The 25,634-nt window shown below is 44.2% G+C and overlaps 1 protein-coding gene across 1 annotated transcript in view; it reads right to left on the bottom strand.

The window, feature by feature from the left end:
* LOC118373811 (short transient receptor potential channel 7-like) overlaps positions 1-22,158 on the bottom strand; it is a 63,277-nt gene extending 41,119 nt beyond the window's left edge. The window contains exons 1-4 of the mRNA XM_052518246.1: positions 21,526-22,158; positions 13,361-14,123; positions 5,973-6,155; positions 3,663-3,827 (exon numbers count right to left, since the gene is read on the bottom strand). Coding sequence (XP_052374206.1) covers positions 3,663-3,827; positions 5,973-6,155; positions 13,361-14,123; positions 21,526-21,986 — 1,572 coding nt within the window. The 5' untranslated portion in view covers positions 21,987-22,158. The remainder of the gene's footprint in view (positions 1-3,662; positions 3,828-5,972; positions 6,156-13,360; positions 14,124-21,525) is intronic.
* Between the last annotated feature and the right edge of the window lie 3,476 nt (positions 22,159-25,634).

Here is a 25,634-nt window from a genome sequence, read left to right as displayed (position 1 = left end):
TATTTGCAGTGTTGACCCTTCTTTTTCAATACCTCTGCAATCCGCCCTGGATACTGTCAATTAACTTTTGGGCCACATCATGACTGATGGCAGCTCATTCTTGCATAATCAATGCTTGGAGTTTGTCAGACTTTGTGGGTTTTTGTTTGTCCACCCGCCTCTTGAGGATTGACCGCAAGTTCTCAATGGGATTAAGGTCTGGGGTGTTTCCTGGCCATGAACCCAAAATATCGATGTTTTGTTCCCAGAGTCACTTAGTTATCACTTTGCCTTATGGCAAGGTGCTCCATCATGCTGGAAAAGGCATTGTTCATCACCAAACTGTTCCTGGATGGTTGGGAGAAGTTGCTCTCGGAGGATGTGTTGGTACCAGTCGGCAGTGGCGGCAGGGTATCCTAGTGGTTAGAGTGTTGGACTAGTAACCGGAAGGTTGCATGTTCATATCCCCGAGCTGACAAGGTACAAATCAGGGCCGTCATTGAAAATAAGAATTTTATCTTAACTGACTTGCCTAGTTAAATAAAGGTAAAATCAACAAATATTTATTCATGGCTGTGTTCTTAGGCAAAATTGTGAGTGAGCCCACTCCCTTGGCTGAGAAGCAACCCCACACATTAATTTTCTCAGGATGCTTTACTGTTGGCATGACACAGGACTGATTGTAGCGCTCACCTTATCTTCTCCGGACAACTTTTTTTCCAAGTGCAGCAAACAAATGGAAAGGGGATTCATCAGAAAAAATGACTTTACCCCAGTCCTCAGCAGTCCAATCCCTGTACCTTTTGCATAATATCAGTCTGTCCCTGATGGTTTTCCTGGAGAGAAGTGGCTTTGCTGCCCTTCTTGACACCATGCCATCCTCCAAAAGTCTTCCCCTCACTGTGCGTGCAGATGCACTCACACCTGCCTGCTTCCATTCCTGAGAAAGCTCTGTACTGGTGGTGCCCCGATCCCGCAGCTGAATCAACTTTAGGAGACGGTCCTGGAGCTTGCTGGACATTCTTGGGTGCCCTGAAGCCTTCTTCACAACAATTGAACCGCTCTCCTTGAAGTTCTTGATGGTCCGATAAATAGTTGATTTAGGTGCATTCTTACTGGCAGCAATATCCTTGCCTGTGAAGCCCTTTTTGTGCAAAGCAATGATGACGGCACGTGTTTCCTTGCAGGTAACCATGATTGACAGAGGAAGAACAATGATTCCAAGCACCACCCTCCTTTTGAAGCTTCCAGTCTGTTATTCAAACTCAATCAGCATGACAGAGTGATCTCCAGCCTTGTCCTCATCAACACTCACCTGTGTTAACGAGAGAATCACTGACATGATGTCAGCTGGTCCTTTTTCCGGCAGGGCTGAAATGCAGTGGAAATGTTGTTTTGAGGATTCAGTTCATTTGCATGGCAAAGAGGGACTTTGCAATTAATTGCAATTCATCTGATCACTCTTCATAACATTCTGGAGTATATGCAAATTGCCATCATACAAATTGAGGTAGCAGACACGACTGTAGTGTCCAAAATGTCTTTCAAGCTGTCAGGCATTCCTTTGGCAGTAAGAGCCTCTCAGTGGACGCTGCAGTGTACCCAAGTGGCATCGGGAGGAACTGCTTGCACGCGTGTTACCACTCCACTATTTCACCCTGTCATGGCTTTTTACACCATCAGTACAGATACCAACACATCTTGACCACCGAAGTCCATTTGATGTCACAAAGCTGCCCAGTACTTTAAAAATATCCTCTTCTGTTGTCCAGATTTCCAGTGGTTTGCAGAAGAGGATGTCTTCCTTAATTGACCCCCCATAAACGTAACGGACATAAACCAGGAGCTGTGCCTGGCCCGCCACATCTGTTGACTCATCCAGCTGTAACGCACAGAATTCTCTTGTATGGGAAGCAGTAATTGTTTCAACACATCTCCTGCCATTTCACTGAAGCAACATGAAACAGTGTTGTTTGTTGAAGACATTGTTTGTATAGGTTTTTGGGCCTTTTCCCCTAGCATTGTCCCAGCCATATCCGCGGCAGCAGGAATAATTAAGTCCTCCACAATAGTATGGGGCTTGCCTGTCTTAGCCACTCGATAGCCCATATAAGACTCTTCTAGCCCTGCCTTATTAATGGTATCTGTTGATTTTATACATGTCTTACTACTCGAAAGTCGTCTTAATTCTCGCTCAAAAAACTTCTGTGGCTTATTTTTCAAATTGGCATGTTTTGTTACTAAATGTCTGCGCGAGAGTGAAGGTTTCATTGAGTTGTGAGATAGTACTTTTGCACAAAAAACACACTGTGGCTGAGGAAAGGCACTACTCCCAATATAAGTGAACCCCAAATCATCATATTTGTGCCTCTTCGATGGTCCAACGTCCCTGTCTGTTGCTCGGTGCTTTCCGGGGTAAGTGGGGTGTAGCTCTTCGGCATCAGTTTCACAACTGTCAGTGTCCATGCTAGCTGGGCTAACAACAAATGTACAATTACTGATGCTAGCATTGGATGTGCTCCTGGAAGCAGAACAACTTGTGTCGTCGACAGGTGCAGGTGTCGTACTGCTGGTCTGGTAGTACTACCAGTAGAGATGGTATGTGTCTCTATGGACGCGGGCCATACTTTAAAAAAAACATTTATCAATTTCCGAGCAAACGGAATGAGCAGCAGCTACGTTTGTCTACATACGGACCGTTAGTGGAATTCCCACCAGAGAGTACTGGATGTTAATTATTTGCCTATGCTACCTGTATTTGACATTGTGTTGTTATTTCGCTGAACACTAGATTGTTTCATTTAAAAAAAATAGTTAACTCACCCAAATGTATAGCCCAGTTGAAAAATATAAATGGACTGTTTGAAAATGAGATTATTTATTTATTTTTTAAATGAATTAAAAAAAATGTGAATCACAATTTTATTTGGCGTACCCCCGACATTGCGCGTACCCGTACCCCAGTTTGGGAATACCTGCCTTAGAGGATCTGTAGTGTGTGGGTGCGTCAGTGGAGGCTGCTGAGGGGAGGACGGCTCATAATAATGTCTGGAATGGAGTCAATGGAATGGTACTAACTGTCAAGCCCTGATCCGTTTCTTGTGATTGTCTCCACCCCCTCCAGGTGTCGCTTATTTTCCCCAGTGTATTTATCCCTGTGTTTCCTGTCTCTCTGTACCAGTGTATTTATCCCTGTGTTTCCTGTCTCTCTGTGCCAGTTCGTCTTGTATGTTTTCAAGTCAACCAGCGTTTTCCCTGTGCTCCTGCTTTCTACTTCTCTTTTGCTAATCCTCCCGGTTTTGTCCCTTGCCTGTTTTCTGGACTCTGTACCCGCCTGCCTGACCATTCTGCCTGCCCTGACCTTGAGCCTGTCTGCCACTCTGTACCTCCTGGACTCTGAACTGGTTTTGACCTTTTGCCTGTCCATGACCATTCTCTTGCCTACTCCTTTTGGATTATTAATTAATACCAAAGACTCAAACCATCTGCCTCCCCTGTATGCATCTGGGTCTCGCCTTGTGCCTCGATACTAACGTGGTTTCCACGTGGTTGATATCATACTATTGACTCCATTCCAGGTATTACTATGAGCTGCCCTCCCCTCAGCAGCCTCCACTGGTGTGTGCATGTACATGTACATGCGGTATGCATGTGTGTGTACCTGTAGTGCATAGCTGCATTACCTTGCTGCAGGGCATGATCCAGTAGGCAATAGCCAGGAAGGGCAGTCCCACGGTGACCCCTAGCACGGTGCAACACTTGACCCCGATGGACTGCTGCCTCAGACCTGACAGGTTCTCATACCAGATAGTCAGCAGCTGCTGCTGGCAGTTAGGGTGCGCCACAAACTATACACACAGACAGACAGAGAACGAGAGAGCGAGAGAGAGAGAGAGAGAGAGACAGAGAGGGAGAGAGACAGAGAGAGAGAGAGAGAGAGAGAGAGAGAGAGAGAGAGAGAGAGAGAGAGAGAGAGAGAGAGAGAGAGAGAGAGAGAGAGAGAGAGAGAGAGAGAGACAGAGAGACAGAGAGAGAGAGAGAGAGAGCAGAGAGAGAGAGAGAGAGAGAGACAGAGAGAGAGAGAGAGAGAGAGAGACAGAGACAGAGACAGAGAGAGAGAGAGAGAGACAGACAGAGAGAGAGAGACAGAGAGAGAGAGAGAGAGAGAGAGAGAGAGAGAGAGAGAGAGAGAGAGAGAGAGACTTACAAACCGGTTACAGGTTACAGCAGTGTACAAACACACTGTAAAAAAACTCTTCTGGAAGTGCTCTCTAAATGGACCTGCTCTCCCTGTCAGCTATTCTCCCTCTGTCTCATCGAGGAACAGCCTGTATTTAAATAGAGGTTGTTTTCAGTCTCAATCCACCATGGACAGACTGAAAAATAGAGGGAGAGGGAATGAGATTTGTGAGTGATATCCATCTGTGTGTGTGTGTTATGGGTTTATGTGTGTTTCTATCTAAAAGCCAACATGTTCACGTGTGTCTGTGATTCTCAGATTTTCATTGCGTGTGCGACTTGCGTGTGTGTGTGCATGTGTGCAATTAAACAATGAATAATCATTTGGAGGGTGCTTGTATTTGTTCTGTTACACACCTGTGGATGGACACTTGTACAAGTGTGTAATGGAAACGTATTTCTTGCATATCCCAACCCTCCCTGAGACACCGGAGATAATGGGGTCCCCATTGTCCAGTGTCCACCCCCCGGTCTGTGTGTGTGTGTGTGTTCCCTCAACAGGTCACTCAATCAGCACAGAGCATCTACTGGCATTCAAGGATCATTCATGACTATGACACACACATACACACAAAAACACAAACACGAGCTCCATATGCTTGGAAGCGCATGCACATGCACACACAAGCACATACACGCACACGCACACACACCCAAACACAAACTCAGACCTACGCACACACACTACGACTTCAACCCAGCAACAAACAATTGAAATGAAACAGTGTCCCTCGTTCCTCCACCCCCTTGGTGATTGCAATAATCTTCATTGACACATCATGGGAACCCTGTCACTAGTTTGTATGTTAATATGTCTAAGTCTTTGTGTCTGTCTGAGAGTGCCCATGTTGTGTGTGTGTGTGTGTGTGTGTGAGTGCGCGCGTGGGTGCCTGCCTAAGCGAACGTGCGTGCGCGTGTGTATGTTTCCCCCACTGAGTTTACACAATAGCATTCAAGGCCACCTGGTTGTCATAGCAACCCATCCTCCCCCTCATCTGGCAGGTTGATTAACACACTCAGCTGTGGTCACGCTCCCTGGTTTGGGAAAACATCCCAGGCACTACACTTTACCGTTTCCCTGGAAGCTCACACGCAGGATGGACGTTTCACTATTTAGTTATAGCCCTGAACTAGCTCACCTGGCTCACCTAGTCAGAGGAGTCGAGGACCGGAGTTGTGAACCACTGCCTTAGATGACATGCGAGGTAGTATGAATCCGTATGGTACTATGTCTCACAATGTTTACATATAGGATGAACAACCACAAGGTCAGAGAAACGTATGTACCTTTTTTGTTGTTGAAATGTGCTTGTGTGAGTGCCTGTGTGTCTCTGTGAGTCCCGGGTGATGTAGGGAGAGGGGACTTGGTTTGACATTTCGCTGAAACACCTCTGGTAGTCTGACACAGAGACTTGTCTGATATTTACAAATGCTACCGGGTATCGGGGACACACGCGCACAGAAATGTGTATCACTGCATCGCCACTACAATACTACATCACTGATCCAATGTTTTCCCTGTGAGATGTTCCAGGTTGAACATAAATCAACATTTCCCACTCCGAATACACCTGTTAACAAACACACACATGGGGTCAAATGCTACATGAACAATCAAAGATATTAGAAAGAAGTGATGACATGTAAACTAAACCATAAAAAAACATGAACATACTGTATATATATATATATGGTCATTTACAGCAGTGTCAAGTAATGCGATCAGGTTGTGGTCCTGGTTTGGGGGGTCTCACCTTCTTGACCTCGTATTTGATGGCCAGTTTGACGCGTTCGAGGCAGGGGCGGTTGTTGTCACTGGGCGGGGCATTGTCCACGTCTCCGTTCAAGATGGCCTCCACCTCCTCTGTGTCTCTGCACTGGTCCAACACCCCCACTACAAAGTCCTTACACTGCATGGACAACTTCCTGTAGTCATTCTATGGAGAGAGAGAGAGAGAGAGAGAGAGAGAGAGAGAGAGAGAGAGAGAGAGAGAGAGAGAAGAGAGAGAAGAGAGAGAGAGAGAGAGAGAGAGAGAGAGAGAGAGAGAGAGAGAGAGAGAGAGAGAGAGAGAGAGAGAGAAGGAGACAGTGAATGAGAAAGAGAGGCAGAGAAAAAGGGGAGCGATAAGGAGAGGGTGAAGGAGAGGAGGACACAGAAGAGGAAGATGTGAGGAAGAAAAGGTGGGAAAAAGAGAGAGAGGAGGATGGTAGAATGTTCCTGTGCAGCTAGTGTTTGTATAATGACTTGATTAGGCGAATTGTTGGAAGCACCCCACTGCCGTCAGTTCAACGTCTAATCCACGTTGGTTCAACGTAATTGAATTGATGTGAAAACAATGTCGATTCCTCCAGTGTGTGTCCAATGGGACAGGGGCAGCTCTGGAGCCAAATTCACACAGCTTTCATCTCCGACACCACACTCTCATCTCTTTATTCACACTTTTCTCTACCTCCTTCATCCATTCACCCCCCCTTCTCCTTCTCCCATCCTTCCACACTCCCCCTCTCTCATCTCTTTATTCACACTCTCCCTCGCTCAAACCTGCATTTCTTCCTTTCTCATTATTCCCTTTCTCTACCTCCTTCATCCATTCACCCCTCCCTTCTCCTTCTCCCATCCATACTCCCTCCTCCATCTCTGCTCAACCATAGGCAGTTACACACACACAAACACTCATTAACAAACAAACGACCACACACACAAGCACACGCGTAACATACAAGCAGAGATCCCTCATTGTTTTTCATGCATTCGCACAAGAGCATACAAAATCTGCCAACCCATCCCTCCTGGACCAGTCAGAGTGGTGTGTAGAGCCAATTGTCCACAGAGACTAAAGTCAAAATTGTTTATGCATAGCTGCACAGTGTTCAAACAAACGAGTACAGCTCAGTGATAACATGCTTTCTGGGAAAGTTTCCCCCAGCCCTTGCAGTTATAAGATGTCCCCGACAGGCTTCCTCTGCTACGTGATCACCACTTCATACCAAGCGCGTTCGTATAAGCTCCCTCTTCCCTTGCTTCTCTTCAGGACAAAAACACTCCATGGTTCCATTTTTCTTCGTTCACTTCTATGCCACCCTTAAAGGGGCAATCATTAGTTGCTACATTCCTTTGTTGGACTTAATAAATGAATGATATGTACCCGTTGATTCTTGAACTTGTCGTACCCCGTCAGAATCCAAAATATGAGTTTGTTTAACACCAATGTTTGTAAACAATGAACATGTAAACAAACACTATATAGCCTCAAAATATGGTTAAAATGTTGATGTCACGGGCAGTCAAGCCTTGCACCCATAGCTCTGTGTATGAATTTGAGAGTGATTGAATTTCTCCAGCCCCATCAATCAGGTTTTTACTGAACCAGGGGGGGCTTTCTTACTCTTGCTACTGCTGACTGCCGCTCTAAGGAATTTTGGTTGCCTCACATGATAATTATTCCACCCTGCAGGCATTATTCACATGCTGATGATACCACCGTACTAATTGATGGAAATTCCACAATTATACAGAGCCACACTAATGACTGACAGCGAGAGGGGAGGGGTGGGGGGGCAGGGGGGTGACAGTGAGACAAAGAGGAAGAAGAGATGGTACATTCATACTTTCTGAAGTGACATTTTGCAATGTGCCAATGAGAATGACTGATCACTCACTCTAGGCCAATGGAATTGAGAGTATTTAGGCCCTCAGGGGACAATAAGAAAAAGGTAGGTGTTAGGAATCCATGAATGAGCAGACACACACACACACACACACACACACACACACACACACACACACACACACACACACACACACACACACACACACACACACACACACACACACACACACACACACACACACACACACACACACACACACACACACACACAGGTATACTTAATGAAGGAGGCAGAAAAAAAGATGAAGAGGTAGGGAAAAAGTTGTTGAGAAAGGGTGGACAGAAAGGAACCCGAAAAGGAGAGCTGGAAGGAGATGGAAGGAGATGGAAAATGCTGAAAGATTTAGAGAGAAGAAATGGAAGAACTAGTGAGACGAAAAGAGAGAGGAAGAGAAAGAGATGAAGAGCGAGATGGGTGAGGAGAGATGTGGAGAGAGAGAGAGAGAGAGAGAGAGAGAGAGAGAGAGAGAGAGAGAGAGATGGGTGAGGAGAGATGTGGAGAGAGAGAGATGGGTGAGGAGAGATGTGGAGAGAGAGAGAGAGAGAGAGAGAGAGAGAGAGAGAGAGAGAGAGAGAGAGAGAGAGAGAGAGAGATGTGAGGAGAGATGTGGAGAGAAAGAGAGAGGGATATCTCGTGACCCTGCTCTGCTGATTGTGACTCTGTGGCGCTTCCCTCTCCAGCTGTGATTAGACACAGGTGCTCCTCACCAGCCAATTTCACACCTCTGAGCAGTTGTGTGTTTGGACGTGTTTAACTATTCTTGTGGGGACCAGAAGTCAGGACATTTTGTTAGTCCCCCAGGAGTTCAAATGGTATTTCTAGGTGGTTTAGGGTTAAGGTTACGGGTTAGGGTTAGGGTTAGGAGCTAGGGTTAGTTTTAGGGTTAAGAGCTAGGGTTAGTTTTAGGGTTAGGTATCGGGTTAGGGATAAGATTAGAGATATGGAAAATAGGATTTTGAATGAGACTGAATTGTGTCCCCCCACAAAGTTAGTTTTACAAGACTGTGAGACAGAGAGAGAGAGAGAGAGAGAGTGCGTGTGTGTGTGCATGCGTGCATGTGTGTGTGTGTGTGTGTGTGTGGTGTTACTGTACATTAAGGAAGTATTTGGAGTTCCTCTGTCGGTCAGTAAGTTAGTCCATTGGCTCCCATAACAATTATTAGATGTTAACTATAGCCTCTCTGTCACGAATCCGACCGAGGGTGGCTCCCCTTCCCGGTCGGGTGGCGCTCGGCGGTCGTCGTCGTCGGCCTATTAGCTGCCACTGATTGTCTTTCCTCCCCCTCCTTGTAAGTTTATTGTTAGCACCTGTTAGTGAGTCATTAGTTGGGCTTTATTAGACAGCCGGCCCGCCTGTTTCTTTGTGCGCAATGAATTATTGTTACCTTTGGTTAGGTAGTAGAGGAACGTGTTTGTTCCTGGTCGTGTATTCGGCTGTACTGTTTTCGTCCCCCGTGTTTGGGGCATTTGGTTTTGAGCACCCTGTGGCGTTTGTGCATTAAAGAGCACAGCATTGCACTCTCTGTTTCCTGCGTCTGACTCCACACCCACGACACCCGGAGCGCTACACTCTCCACCAATGGATGTACACTGAGTGTATAAAACAGTAAGAACACCTGCTCATTCCATGACATAGACTGACCAGGTGAATCCAGGTGAAAGCTATGATCCTTTATTGATGTCATTTGTTAAAATCCACTTCAATCAGTGCCTTGCAAAATTATTCACGCCCCTTGGCATTTCCCCTCTTTCGTTACATTACAACCTGTCATTTAAATAGATTTTTATTTGGATTTCATGTAATGGACATCCACGAAAAAAATCACTTGTTTAAAAAAATTCAACAACAAAAAAATGGAAAAGTGGTGCATATGTATTCACCCCCTTTAATATGTATTCACCCCCTTTAATATGTATTCACCCCCTTTAATATGTATTCACCCCCTTTAATATGTATTCACCCCCTTTAATATGTATTCACCCCCTTTAATATGTATTCACCCCCTTTAATATGTATTCACCCCCTTTAATATGTATTCACCCCCTTTGCTATGAAGCCCCTAAATAAGATCTGGTTCAACCAATTACCTTCAGAAGTCACATAATGAGTTAAATAAAGTCCACCTCTGTGCAATCTAAGTGTCACGTGATCTGTCACCTGTTCTGAAAAGCCCCAGAGTCTGCAACACCACTAAGCAAGGGGTACCACCAAGCAAGTGTCACCATGAAGACCAGGGAGCTCTCGAAACAGGTCAGGGACAAAGTTGTGGAGAAGTACAGATCAGGGTTGGGTTATAAAAAAATATCTGAAATTTTGAACATCCCACGGTGCACCATTAAATCCATTATCAAAAAATGGAAAGAATATGGCACCACAACAAACCCGCCAAGAGAGGGCCGCCCACCAAAACTCACGGACCAGGCAAGGAGGGCATTAGTCAGAGAGGCAACAAAGAGACCCAAGATCACCTTGAATGAGCTGCACAGCGGAGATTGCAGTATCTGTCCACAGGACCACTTTAAGCCATACATGCCACAGAGCAGGGCTTTATGGAAGAGGGACCAGATAAAAGTCATTGCTCAAAGAAAAAATAAGCAAACACGTTTGGTGTTCGCCAAAAGGCATGTGGGCGACTCCCCAAACAAATGGAAGAAAGTACTCTGGTCAGATGAGACTAAAATTGAGCTTTTTGGTCATCAAGGAAAACACTATGCAAACCCAACACCTCCAATCACCCCGAGAACACCATCCCCACAGTGAATCATGGTGGTGGCAGCATCATGCTGTGGGGATGTTTTAATTGGCAAGGACTGGGAAACTGGTCAGAATTGAAGGAATAATGGATGGCGCTAAATACAGGGAAATTCTTGAGGGAAACCGTCCCAGTCTCAAAGAGATTTGAGGTTCAACTTCCAGCAGGACAATGACCCTAAAGCACTGCTAAAGCAACACTAGAGTGGTTTAAGGGCAAACATTTAAATGTCTTGGAAGGGCCTAGTCAAAGCCCAGACCTCAATCCAATTGAGAATCTGTGGTATGACTGAAAGATTGCTGTACACCAGCGGAACCCATCCAACTTGAAGGAGATGGAGCAGTTTTGCCTTGAAGAATGGGCAGAAATCCCAGTGGCTAGATGTGCCAAGCTTATAGAGACATACCCCAAGAGACTTGCAGCTGTACTTGCTGCAAAAGGTGGCTCTACAAACAATTGACTTTGGGGGAGGGGGATAGTTATGCACGCTCAAGTTCTGTTTTTTTTTCTTCTAATTTCTTAAAAAAATATTTTGCATCTTCAAAGTGGTAGGCATGTTGTGTAAATCAAATGATTACAACCCCCCCCCCAAAAATGTATTTTAATTACAGGTTATGAGGCAACAGAATAGGCAAAATGCCAAGGGGGTGAATACTTTCGCAAGTCACTGTATGTCATGGCGTTCTTTATGTTTTGTACACTCAGTGTATATGTCAACGCTTAAAACCCGGAGCACACTGTGTGCTGTCCCCAATCACTTGAACCCACTGGGACAATAGTACATGTGGCACCGTGTCAACATAACCCTGGGCAACAGGTCTAATCCTGCACTTAACCATGTAAAGATTGCAGAGGGCAGCTTCATTAAAACAACAATAATACTGATAACGTCCACAGGGACTTTCTCCAATGAGATCAGCACGTTCCTTCCTTTCGGATAAGTGGACTACATAAGGAAAGAGTGTTCGAGAACCGACTGTGTCTGACACAGTCAGAACATATGTATTCTTACCTCAGAGAGTGGAGAGAGAGGGAAACAGATTGAAAGGGAGGGAGAGAGAGGGAAAGAGATTGAAAGGGAGGGAGGGAGAGGGAAAGAGATTGAAAGGGAGGGAGGGAGAGGGAAAGAGATTGAAAGGGAGAGAGGGAGAGGGAAAGAGATTGAAAGGGAGGGAGAGAGAGGGAAAGAGATTGAAAGGGAGGGAGGGAGAGGGAAATAGATTGAAAGGGAGGGAGGGAGAGGGAAAGAGATTGAAAGGGAGGGGGAGAGAGGGAAAGAGATTGAAAGGGAGGGAGAGAGAGGGGAAGAGATTGAAAGGGAGGGAGGGAGAGGGAGAGAGATTGAAAGGGAGGGAGAGGGAGATAGATAGAGGAGAGAGAAATGGAAGGTGATAATGAGTGTGTAATGAAAGAGATGGAGGGTAATAGAACTAAGCCTCCCGGGCCACTACTTCTCATTTACACATCTAGGAAGCAGGCAGACAGACAGACACCTGAGCAGACACAGCTGCAGTCATGACAAATACCAACCCACGCACCCTTCTGGACTGAACCCTTCTACTCACTTTACCCCGTCGTCTAAATGCCAAAGTGTTCCCCTTTGCCTTCCTTCCTTCCTAGAGCTCCTGGGCTTGAATGTTATTCCTGTCGTTGTGGCTGTATACCCCACACTGCTGCATGAAACTTCTACTTTCAACACACAGACCCAGCTGTGTGCTGTTAACACGTTGACGTGTGTATTAGTGTACGTGTGTATTTGTGCATTCGGAATTTTCATTTAACCTTTGTTTAATTAGGCAAGTCAGTTAGGAACAAATTCTTATTTACAATGACGTCCTACCCTGGCCAAACCCTAACCCGTGACGACAATGGGCCAATTATGCGTCGCCCCCAAACCGCCCGATCACGGCGGTTTGGGATACAGCCTGGAATCAAACCAGGGTCTGTAGTGACACCTCTAGCACTGAGATGCAGTGCCTTAGACTGCTGCACCACTCGGGAGCCCATGTACAGTAGTATGTGTGTATAGCACGTGTAGGACTAGTGAGACAGCAAAGTAGAGAGAGCAGCCTCAGTCCTGAGCCAAAGCTGCTACGACTCCTAGCAGAGATGTATCAAACATAGCAGATGACAGAGCAGAAAGTCCTCAAGTGCAAATACATGGATTCTCTCTCTCTTCTCTTCCTCTCTCTCTCTCTCTCTCTTCTCTCTCTCTCTCTCTCTTCCTCTCTCTCTCTGTCCTGAGGCTTCGTTGGGTTGGTAGTGGTTAGTGAACTGAGCCTCTGGACCTCAGTAGACTCTTGTCTGTGGTCACCTTTTGGCATTTGAGGGCTTTGGAATGGGAGGGGTGGGGGTAACTTGTTTCTAAATTATCATGCAATTTGGTGCCTCTTTTTTTGGATATTAATCAAAAGCGGGAATTGGTCTAATTCTGCTCTGCTTGCGTTGTTTGGAGTTTTTATCTGTACTCTGATGATGCTCTTGGTCTCTCTCTCGGTCTCTCAATCTCTCTCGGTATCCCATTCTCGGTATCTCACTCTCGGTATCTCACTCTCGGTCTCTCGGCCAGTTAAACTCACCTCAAACTCAGTCTCTATGATAGCCAGTCTGGCCAGTTAAACTCACCTTTAACTCAGTCTCTATGATAGCCAGTCTGGCCAGTTAAACTCACCTTTAACTCAGTCTCTATGATAGCCAGTCTGGCCAGTTAAACTCACCTTAAACTCAGTCTCTATGTTAGCCAGTCTGGCCAGTTCGTTGCTGAGCTCCAGGGCGGTGAGGACAGGGTCTTCACTGCTCAGGGACAGGTAGGCAGCACTGGCCAGCCCTTTATAAGCGTTCATCCTGGAGCGAGAGTGGCTGAACGAGTCTCTCTTCTGCTTCTCTACACACTCATTGCACTTACAGAAGTAGTCATGAGGCCTCTCGATGCGGGCCCCCTTGGTGAGCAGAATATGCACAATCTCATACTCCTGACAGTGTGCTGCTAGGATGACTGGGGTGACGTCGTGGGAAAAGCGTGTCCCATCTTCATCGTAAGCGTAAAAATCATCATCCCGTAGCTCCTGTTCGAGGGGACTCTGGGTGAGCCGCAGCCCTTGGCTGAACGCCGGGTTCGCCAATATGGCTTCCACGATACGCACATACCCTTTAGAGATGGCCAATAAGAGCCCGTCGCCCACTCTGGCTAGCCCATCCATCTTTAGCAACAGCTCAGTCACTTCCAGGTGTTCATTGCCCACCGCCAGCTGCAATGCATTCTGGCCCATGTAGTCCACACAGTTGAAGTTGAGGGTCTTGGACTCCTCCAGCATCTTACGGACCACGGGGATGTTGCCGTACTCGGCAGCGTCAAGGAAACCCTCTTCCTCCGGCGTCAGGGCCGAGCCACGCTCGTTAAACATGTAGGCTGGGCCTCGCACAGCCTGGCGACGCCCCTTCTCCCTCAGCGTGGTGTGTCTCCGCTGCATTGCTTCCACTCTAGAAGAGGGGGGAGAGGGAGGGTGACAGGGAGAGAGAAAACGGTTATTAAGCAAGGGTTAAACCCCTGTAAAATGGCACACACACACACACACACACACACACACACACACACACACACACACACACACACACACACACACACACACACACACACACACACACACACACACAAATAATGCGGCACTGAATCACACAATCCCAAATACTGCACGACAACTAGTTGTCTCTTACACCATCAGTTCATATTTTTTTCCCAGAACTGTGTATTGACAGTATATCTGCCCTGAGCTGTAAATGTACACATTGCTTGCCTCTCAGAGGAACTGAATGGGTCAATCGGAATCTCTTGAAACCAACACAGTGTGTGGCAGGCGCCTCAGACAAAAGCCTCCAATATATGGTTACCTCAAAAACAAACTGTTCAGCTCCTCAAATCACATGTTATACACAGAAAGAGCACCCGAACGCTGAAGCAAAACACTCAGTGCTCAACTGCTCTCTGTGTGGAGGAAAATCTATAGACACGTTCATTTTCAAATGAATGGAAAAGAGAAACCGTTCGAGAGGTAGAAAAGAGGGAGGGGGCTGAGCAAGAGAAAGAGAGAGAGAGAGAGGGAGGGGGGTGGAGCAAGAGAAAGAGAGAGATAGGAGGGAGGAGAGGCGGTAAAGTTTCTGCAGTGAAAAGGATGAAATGTACAACAACTGCATACAATATGCCATCAACAACTAGGGTAACAGGCTTACCCTCTTAGCATTTTGTCCTAGAATTTAGTCTTCATTAAAGGGCTAGATCAAAACTTAGTTTGAGAAATAGAGGTGGTTCCAAAACACAGTCCACTAAACCCCTAAGTGTAGATGTTTGCCTCGGTGCGTAAAAACCGTTTCATCTTTATTTTAATTGCGGTTTTATTCATCAAAAATGTGTCTGATTTAAGCTAGAGACTTCCTGGTTTTTGCAAGGGCTGTCCACGCTATCGGCCTTCCGCATCTGTGATGGAAGGCGGCTGAGGTACAGTGCTGTCTATCAGACCAGGAGTAATCCCGAAAACCGTCCTTCTCACAAAAACGTCTGTAAAGTCTGAATGGTTTGAGCTACACAGCTAATATGATCCCACTATGGAAAGTTGAGCCACTCACCAACAAGAAAGTGTCCATTTTGCTCTACGAAGCTTCACAGAACCAGGGTTACACATGTAACTGTGCTTTCCTATATCTCTCAGATGCATTACAGACACCTCAAACCATATTTCCTTTTAATTAATTTTTAAACTTTTTTTTGCCATGTATGAATGTATTATTCCATGCGTTGCTATGGGGCTAATAACAGTCAGGACAAATTTAATGTTTCATCAGATAATAATCCGTTTATTTTTTGGGATACCTACAGGGGTCCCAATTCTAAATCAAATAGCTAAATGGTCCATCTTATGGTCATATTAAAACAATTCCATTTGTTAGCTCAGTATATATTGCCATCTACAGGCTTTGATTTTTAGGGGCTAAACAAAGCCATCACAGGATCAAAACGGAGGAGTGTCGGGAGAATTGGAGAACAGGTGAAAATGGGAACCTATTCACGTGGGACTGAGAAGATGAAGAGAGCTCACTCATGCAACGCTGTGTGTGTGTGAGTGAGTAAGTGTTCATTCGGGTACTCTTTCTTTCTCAGATTTTGTCTTGTCTTTGTCATTTTGACTGAAATATCATTAAGTCTTAGTCACCGTTTTGTCATTTGAATAATGATTTAGTCTTGTCAAAATGCCAGTGGGCCATTTTAGTCACATTACATTTCTATCATTAACCCATAGTAAACATAAATCACTGACTTCCATGGGCACAAACATACAAAGCCTTGTCCTACCGACATGTTTTTCTGCTTAACATCCAGTTTCTCTTCCCAACAGCAGAGAAATGACAAACACGTATAAGAATATACAACACTTTTCCGGCAATGTAAATTCCTAATTCAGCCTATATCGATATTGCACATTACAGAACAAACAGACACACACAAGCAGAGAGAGAGAAGGTAGCACAATCACCAGATAGTGCGGTAAAGTTTTGACCAAGCATAATGGGTTGCACCTCCGCCACTCGGTTGCGTCACTGCCATTGTTCAATGGTCCCCTGTGCCGGGTGTGGTGTACCATTCCCGCTGCTGAACAGAACTGCGCATCTGTTGTGCTTATCACTGACATTCTTTTCTGGGTCTATTTAGTCCGTTACAGTCTCGTAAATTGTCAATGAAAAAGTTGTATGAATATTTTTGTCACTATTTATGTTGAACAAATGAACAAGGGTCTGTGTTTGTGCATGTTTATTGTGTTTTTGTGTGATTTTACGGTCCCAAAGCACAGTAGTTTATGGGTATCGACTTAAATGTACAGTTGATCAGAGCTGTGTGTGGTAGACTGGAAATCAATGGAATATAGCCAAAAAAGAGAACCGAGCAAAAGCCCTTATGACACAAACCTGAGCTTCAGCACAATGTCAACACGTTAGAATTACAATTGATAGAACTGACATTCTCATTCAAATCGATGTTCCATTCTAATTATATGGCAGGCGCTGCCCGTGCTCAGTCGACCGTCCAGGTAAATAGGACTTTCAGATCACTTCAAACCCGGCCACTAGGGGCAACGGTGAGCGCTATTACCATCAAGTAGTCGTGGGGTTTGCTAGGGTGTGGACTGGGATGGCGGATGGGCGTAAACCACAGGCTCCGGCTCTGAGGGTCGAATGTTTAATCCCAGTGCTAGGTACTTGTTGTTAATTGTTTTGTTTTAAAAACTATCCCAAACCTTAACCCCACCTCAACCATTCATAATTAATGCCTAAACTTAACCATAGAATTGTTTTTGTTTTAACCCTATGCCAAACCTTACCCCTTAACTTAACAAATTAATGCCTAAAGTGAACCTTCTGTAGTGAGACTGTGAGAGCTTATTGCAGAGCGATTCATTGAGTAAGCTGGGAAGAAGGTCGATGGGAGATGCCCTGATTGTTTTTTTGAAGGATTCCTAGTCCTCTCTCTGCTGTGGTGGCACACACACACACACACACACACACACACACACACACACACACACACACACACACACACACACACACACACACACACACACACACACACACACACACACACACACACACACACACACACACACACACACACATAATTGCCAGCAGCGACCATCATGGGCTGTGAGAGCCACTTAGATCAGTAAACACGGTGTATTTTTATGTCTGTCATGTCCCTCAGCTCAGGGTGGAACAGAGAAACCATTAACTTCACAACCACTGAGACTAAATAGTCCCACAAACACACACCCAAAATTGATTTCCATTCAAAATCCTATTTTCCCTAACCCCTAATGCTAGTCCTTACCGTAACCCTAACCCTATCTCCTAAACCTAATTCTAACCCTAACCAAAATTGGAACACTAAACCTACCCCTAAGGTTAAAATTTCTTTTGTCCTCGTTGGGACATGGGAAATGTCCCTACGTGGGAGAATGTTATAAGTTTTACTGTCCTTGTGGGGACTTTGTAATTTCCAGTACCCCCCTTGGCTACTACTACTACCACCAGGGTTGGGTAGGTTACTTTCTGAATGTAATCTTTTACAGTTACTAATTACCTGTCCACAAGTCCACAGGTGTGTGCCCTTCCAATTTTTGTAATAAAAAAAAAAAATATATATATATATATATATATTTAACGAGGCAAGTCAGTTATGAACAAATTATTATTTACAATAACAGCCTACCGGGGAATAGTGGGTTAACTGCCTTGGTCAGGGGCAGAATGACAGATTTTTACCTTGTCAGCACTGGGATTCAATGCAGCAACCTTTCGGTTACTGGCCCAATGCTTTAACCACTAGGCTACTAGGCTACCAAATCATGTCCAATCAATTGAATTTACCACAGGTGGACTCCAATCAAGTTGTAGAAACATCTGAAGAATGAGCAATGGAAACGGAAACATAATTGCACCTGAGCTCATTTTCATGTCTCATATTAAAGGGTCTGACTACTTATGAAAATAGGATTGTTCAGGTTTTTTAAATATTATTTTTAATACTGTTTTCACTTTGTCATTATGGGGTATTGTGTGTAGACTGATGAGGGGAAAACATTTATTTAAAACATTTTAGAATAAAGCTGTAACGTAACACAATGTGGAAAAAGGGAAGGGGTCTGAAAACGTTCTGAATATATTGTATGTTGCTCTGGTTGTCTTTGTTAAATAACATCTGTAAATATTTTAAATAGACGCTCAAGAACCTATGGAATGATATTCATAGTCATCTTATTTTTCTGTTGTTCAATGCTCAAACTCCCATGATTCTATTTGACAAAACCACTATCACCTACAGGAATTGCTGCCCTGGCAGCCATCATGTGCCCTTTCCAAAAAGCATATATTTTTGTTATTACTTATCAACATGATACTTTTTATTCGTTCCAATAGGCCTCAAGTGTTGTTGGATTGTTACTTGGACAGTCGCTGAGGCTGTATTTGTCTGTTATCGTTGAAAACACGTAATTCCGTATGCAGCAGGTTTAGTTACTTATCTAGCTAGCATTGCTAATGTTAGCACCAAAGATACAGGCTGAGAGACAAGGATTATTTAATGATTTGTCTGTACATTTTGTAAGAAATGTTGTTCTTCTAACAGGCCTACTGTCACACCCTGACCTTAGCTATCTTTGTTTTCGCTAATATTTTGGTTAGGTCAGGGTGTGACAAGGGTGGTTGGTTTAGTTTTTGTATTGTCTAGGTGTTTTTCCCTGTCTAGGGTTTTTGTATATCTATGGGTTTTTTGTATGTCTAGGTATATGTAGGTCTATGGTAGCCTGAATTGGTTACCAATCAGAGGGAGCTGTTTATCGTTGTCTCTGATTGGGGATCCTATTTAGGTTGCCATTTTCCATTTGGTTTTGTGGGTTATTGTCTATGTGTAGTTGCATGTCAGCATGCATGTTTTTAGCGTCAAGTTCATTTTTGTTAGTTTGGTTAAGTGTTCTTCGTTTGAATAAAATAAGAATTTATTCATCTCATGCTGCGCCTTGGTCTCATCGTTATGACGAACGTGACACCTACATGTTGTTTGGACTTTTGTGTAAGACAGTCTCGAAGATGAAAGTCAGCTGTAATTGTTGTAAACATTTATTTTGGCTGTAGCAGTCGGGCTAGCTAGCATGCTAACTAAATACAGCAATCGTGTGTTATTGTTAGCGTAGCTAGTAAGCATCTAAATTCAAATTATTTGTTAGTGTATTGCAGTTGATTGGTGACAATCACGTGAACATAACTTATCACATGCTATTTGGACTGTTGTTTAAGACAGTTGCTTAGATGAAAGTTGGCTGTTATTGTAGCAAACACTTCAGACTAGCTACATACAGTAACTCTTATGTTTAGCATAGGTAGTGTAGTTAGCATCTAAATTCTAATACATTTTGAGTGTATTGAAGGTGATTGGTGACAATGACATAAACATATATTCAGCTTAACAGTCATGCACTCATTATAATACATTTACAACCCAAAAGTAGTGTGAAATGCACTCATAATTTATGACATGAACAAACATATAAACGCAACATGCAATAACTTCAAGGGTTTTACTAAGTTAGTTTATTTAAGGAAATAAGTCAATTGAAATAAATTCATTATATCCTAATCTATGGATTTTACATGACTGGGAATAAAGATATGCATCTGTTGGTCACAGATACCTTTATTAATTAGGGCTGTGGATCAGAAAATCACTCAGTATCTTATGACCATCATTTGCCTCATGCAGTGCGTCATAGAGTTGATCAGGCTCTTGATTGTTGCCTGTGGAATGTTGTCCCACTCCACTTCAATGGCTGTGCGATGTTGCTGGATATTGATGGGAACTGGAAAACGCTGTTCATACACATTGATCCTGAGCATCCCAAACATGCTCAATGAGAGATGTCTGGTGAGTATGCAGGCCATGGAAGAACAGGGACATTTTCAGCTTTTAGGAATTGTGTACAGATCCTTAAGACATGCGGCCGTGCATTATCATGCTGAAACATAAGGTGAAGATGGCGGATGAATGGCATGACAATGGGCCTCAGGGTCTCGTCACTGTATCTCTGTGCCTTCATATTGCCGTCGATAAAATGCAATTGTGTTCATTGTCTGTAGGTTATGGCTGCCCATACCATAACTCCACCGCCACCATGGAGCACTCTCATTCCCTAAAACGACGTCGGAGGTGGCTTATGGTAGAGAAATTAACCAAATTCTGACAACAGCTCTGGTGGACATTCCTGCAGTCAGCATGCCAATTGCACTCTCCCTCAAAACTTGATGCTTGCTTCTTCTCGTCAAAGGCAAGGCTTTCAAGCTTAATGCTACTGTATCATAGAGCAGATAGAGACCAGAGTGATCAAATACAGACACTGCAGGCCGTTTGGAATATATCCTATTATATTTCCAACTGTAATACCACTGGCTTAGAACATTTTCTAGAGGCTATATGGTATACTTTGTTGTGGCAGCCTTTCTACCTGGGTAATACAGTGGATGACGTCACATGTCCACGTCTGTCCAATAGGCTTATTTGTCAAACTTCTCATTTGCATACGGAATATTGACTCAGCACGGCACGCACGGCCCTGCCTCGGTTCCTCTCGCCGCCATCCTTTAACTTATCGGATCTCTCCGGTGTCAATCAAGACTCTCTCAAATGAAGAACAAGCAGCACAAACACGCTGCAACGTTAACCGCCAAGCGGTGTCATGGGCCCGAATTAGGGTGTGTATATTTTAGCTGGATCTGACTGATGGGTTGTATGTATTGTATTTATTTATTATTAATTTATTTAGGGTTTGGAGTAACACGAGACGAATTCCTTTAAACGAGGATGGAATCCTCCTACTCAGTCTTCAAAGACGAGACACACTCAACTATGTTTCCACCGAGAATACAACATGACATTGAAAAACAGAAAGATAAAAGTAGCCTAATAGAATGACAGACAAAAAGGCACAGTTAAAGACAATGAACTAGAGAATGAAGCTATTATCTGACATCATCAGCCATATGGTCACTGTACCTGTTGAGGTCCAGCAGGAAACCCCATTAGCCCATACATCCCCATTGCGCGTGTACAGTATCTCTTGAGTAGAATATCATGTCTGCGCACCCCAATATTTAATCAAACAATATGGCACATCTGTATCCACTCATTCATTGTATGGGATTCATATTTTGCGTAGCCTATAGGCTACATAGACTACACCACCCACGTGATTAATTTTACTCAGTTATTCTGTAACAACTAATTGTGTTTCCTCATATTTGAATAAGGTATAGCCTAACCGTGTCATAATTAATTAAAGGGTAGACTCACGGTGGCTGGGTCTCACTGCTGTCTCGCTGGGGCTCTAGGAGCTGATTAGTGCAGTGGTAATACTCTCGGTCCTGTCCGCGGGGGAGTTGCTGTCCAAGGTCCTGAAACGTTGCCGTGGTGCTGTCTCCGTCTCTGCGCTTTGGAGAGAGGGCATCGCGCCCGTTGTCCGCCGCAGCTGTTAAGCGCGCATTCTGTCTCTGGCGGAACTGAGAGCCCGTCTTCGTCAGTCGCTGGGTTAACTTTGGCAGGGTACAGCGCGGGGAGTCCCCGGGTTTGCAGCGCTCTGGAGACGGGCGGAGGCAGTCCTGGGGTAACGGGGCTGGGTCTCGAAGCACCGGGGGACTGGAGGAGAGGTCTGGCGGCAGTGGAGGAGAGGGGGTTCCGGGGGGCCCAGGTGGAGATGGGGAGGGAGAGCACCGGAGCTCTGTTAGCTCGTCGCTGTCGCTTCCTTCGTCAGACATCGGGAGAAATCGTGAGCAGCATAAGTTAGAGTTAATATTTAGCTATATCGACACAATACTGCATCTGAGATAATAAACAATATATATCACGTCAGGGGAGGTTCAGCAAGTTGAAGGCACAATTTTATATTTTTCACCAGCACGGGTCGGGACCGATGGCACCAGTGTTTCGAAAAGCAACTCTCACCCACACACAAGCCGGAAGCCTGGCACACACACACTCTGCGCACGCAACTATCCTATTTAACATGCTCGCTTGGAAAATAATTAAGCCCTCAGATCGATAAAGTCGTTAGTGCTTAGGTTGAAATAATAAAACCGACAAGCATACAACTAGGGAGCTCAGCTCTTGACTATAAACAGACCAAATACAATAGTTTACATACAATTCTATATTCCTAATTAAATTTAGACTGAATTAGAGCATAGTCCTATAGGAGGTAATTTAAAGGTGAAGCATGCAGAATGCAATTCTAATTAGACAACTGGCTATCTATAGGCCTACCTTTGGGTAAGGTATCTTTGGTTGTGTGAAGCTGTGATTTACATACTTAAATCGTTGGTGGTTTTGAAGTAAGATCTTGTCCAGCTAAGAACTGACAGAATGAAACGGTTGCCTTGCCTTTCATCGTCTGTTTGCTATGAAAAGAGATTCCCTTCTTTCACTGTGGGAAGCTCATGTGAACGAGGTCGGGGTCGCCCCTTTGTGAAGACCTACTTGAAATGTATTTTGTAAAGAGGGGTTGTATCACCTGTTATTAAATAAACGCACCTGCTGTTGTGGCTGTCTTATCCACTGGTAGACGTCACTCAGTTGTTGTGTATGGGTCTACTTGAAATAGCGAATAGACATGTGCCCCCGTCATTCCCACAAAAACTAATTAAGTCATACATGAAGTTGTACACTAAGGTTTTATTACGGTTTTCATGAGTACCCTAATTATTGTGAGTCTTGTTTAAACAGTTTGTGTGTGTGTGTGTGTGTGGTGTGTGTGTGTGTGTGTGTGTGTGTGTGTGTGTGTGTGTGTGTGCATGTGTGGGTGGTCCAGGACAGGATATTTGACATGCAAGACTGGCGGCTGAAGAGCTGCAGGTGGAGTCCCCTAATTAGACACAGACCAATTAGTCAAGTGTACCGAGGTCTCCCTGACCCCTGCCGACAACACACTAACACTGATACACTCAGAGTTGGGTAGGTTACTTTCTAAATGTAATCCGTTACAGTTACTAGTTATCTGTCAAATTGTAATCAGTAATGTAACTTTTGGATTACCTATACTCAGTAATGTAATCTGATTACCGTACATTACTTTTCGATTACTTTCCCGAGGCTCCCGAGTGGCGCAGCGCTTTAACGCACTGCATCTCAGTGCTAGAGGCGTCACTACAGACCCTGGTTCAATTCCTAGCTGTATTTCAACTGGCCCTTTTTGGGAGTCCCATAGCGCGGAGCCTTCAGTGTTGCCAATTTAGAGATTTAAAAAAAAAACAGCTAGCGACAAATCTAGCATTTTTTTTCTGGTGTTATTGGGGACTTTTGGAGACTGACGTGAAAGCATGTATCGTTCTTACTCTTCTCAATGAGCAGCGGATGCTGCCGTGGGCCCCACCCCCATCCCAAAGCACTCACAGGTGGCCCAGTCCTCGCGCAGCAGTCCCTCCCAGCTGCAGTCAGAGCAGGAGATGTTCACCCCTCCACGTCCAGACTGCAAATGAATTGCGCATGCGGGAAGCCGCCGCTGGCTGTTCCCACGCTGGTTTACATAAAAAAAAAAACACAATTAACCTGAATTAGGGCCAGACTAGTTACCATCATTTTCTCACATTGCAATTGCTAGTTTTTTTGATTGTCTCTTTTTGGTCCATTTAGATTGTTAATGTAGATTGTATACAATAAAATGTAAAAATGTTATGGTTAAAAATGTTAATGTTTTACTGTGACTTGTTGTAGGTTCCTAAGTGGACCATAAGGTTAAAAACCAAACCAAATTAAGAAAACTAAACTAAAAACCAGAAATAAAATATTTAAAAAAACTAAAAAACGAAGTAAGTTTACAGTCAGATCAAACAACCATGAACAATAGGCTCTCTCTCCCTCAGTTGCCTATGCACATCAACAACAAGATCAACAACTAATGTTAGCCAAAGCGAGATGAGCTAAAATGTAACGAGGGACCAGTATATAAACCCTCTCAAACTTTCTTAGCTTGTAGTTGGCCGTCAAAATTGCACTGATAAACGATAGGGAATAGTAGCCTGCTGCCCTTCTGCAGCTTGCCTGCCAATGCATGTTTATCCCAAACCACGTTTTGACAACTGACTGGAAACTTGCCGGCCTGCCCTCCCATTTGATCGATGCCAAATACATTTGATTGACAATGACGAGATATGCTAACTGTGGATAACAGTCGTTCAAGTTCAGCATAGTCAGCTAGCAAAGTGATTCACATCTCTTGCTAGCTAACCAAATTAGACCTGCATCCTAACTGTTGCCAACGAAAAAGTTGGCCACTCACCCACTCGTCCAATGTCAATGACATCCCCCCCATTAGCTAACTAATGATAGGCTCAAGTGTTTATAGCTTGCTAAATAAATATCTACTTAAAGACAAAAGCTATTAGCCACGTTATGACTGATTTATAGTAATTCCCTTGCTAGTTTGATTGTATTGACATTCCCAGCCTTAGTTATATTTGTCAGTTTTTGTCCAAAATATTTGGTCATTAAAACTGAAACCGTACATCCCGAAGGGCTGGAGGCAGCATACAATGTACCAGGCCAGCTGTGATTTACAACCTGATAGTAATCTTTGTTGGACTACCAAGAAATGCATTGGTGAATTAGTCACTGAATTTTGAGTCAAATATAACCTATTTTAAAACCTTTTATGAAGTTGGTTTTGTAGCATAAACTGTGAATTTGATATGTTTTACTGATATTATGATTGTCTGTTTGTTTCATATCTACAAAGTAGTTAAAACGCTGTCAGTTCCACTTTAATTATTTAATAGGATATCTATACGTGACCCTTTGATACCTCGATAATTTGCAGATGTTTAAATCCATCAAAAGTGTGCTAGTTTAAGCATATGTCTGCTTCTACATCTGTATTGCTTGCTGTTTGGGGTTTTTAGGCTGGGTTTCTGTATAGCACTTTGTGACATCTGCTGATGTAAAATTGGCTTTATAAATACATTTGATTGGTTGATTGATATGCCTTTGGATTTTTTTCTTTTTTCATCAGCCCGAATTAGATTGAGCAATTAAAGCCCACCTCGTTTTTGACAGTGTGTATGGAGCACAATACCACGGAGGAGTGTACAACAGTTACATTTACATTTGAGTCATTTAGCAGACACTTGTATCCAGAGCAACTTACAGTTAGTGCATTCATCTTGAGATACAGTAGCTAGCTGGCAAAACCACATATCTCAGTCATATTAAGTCCTCAATAAAGTACTTATCAGCAAAGTCTGTGCTCGTAAGAAGGGGAAAAGTATATATTTTTTCCCGTCATTTAGTAGATGCTCTTGTCCAGAGCGACTTACAGTAGTGAGTGTGTATACATTTTCATTTGTAATATTCCATAGCCTGGGATCTGCCCTAAGCAGCTGTTGCAAGAGCACATTTGTCACTGGCTGTCCACA

Source organism: Oncorhynchus keta, chromosome 4, assembly GCF_023373465.1.
Source record: "Oncorhynchus keta strain PuntledgeMale-10-30-2019 chromosome 4, Oket_V2, whole genome shotgun sequence".
Classification (NCBI taxonomy): domain Eukaryota; kingdom Metazoa; phylum Chordata; class Actinopteri; order Salmoniformes; family Salmonidae; genus Oncorhynchus; species Oncorhynchus keta.
Note: the sequence above shows the minus strand (reverse complement) of the source record. Positions and strands in the feature narration are given on the sequence as shown.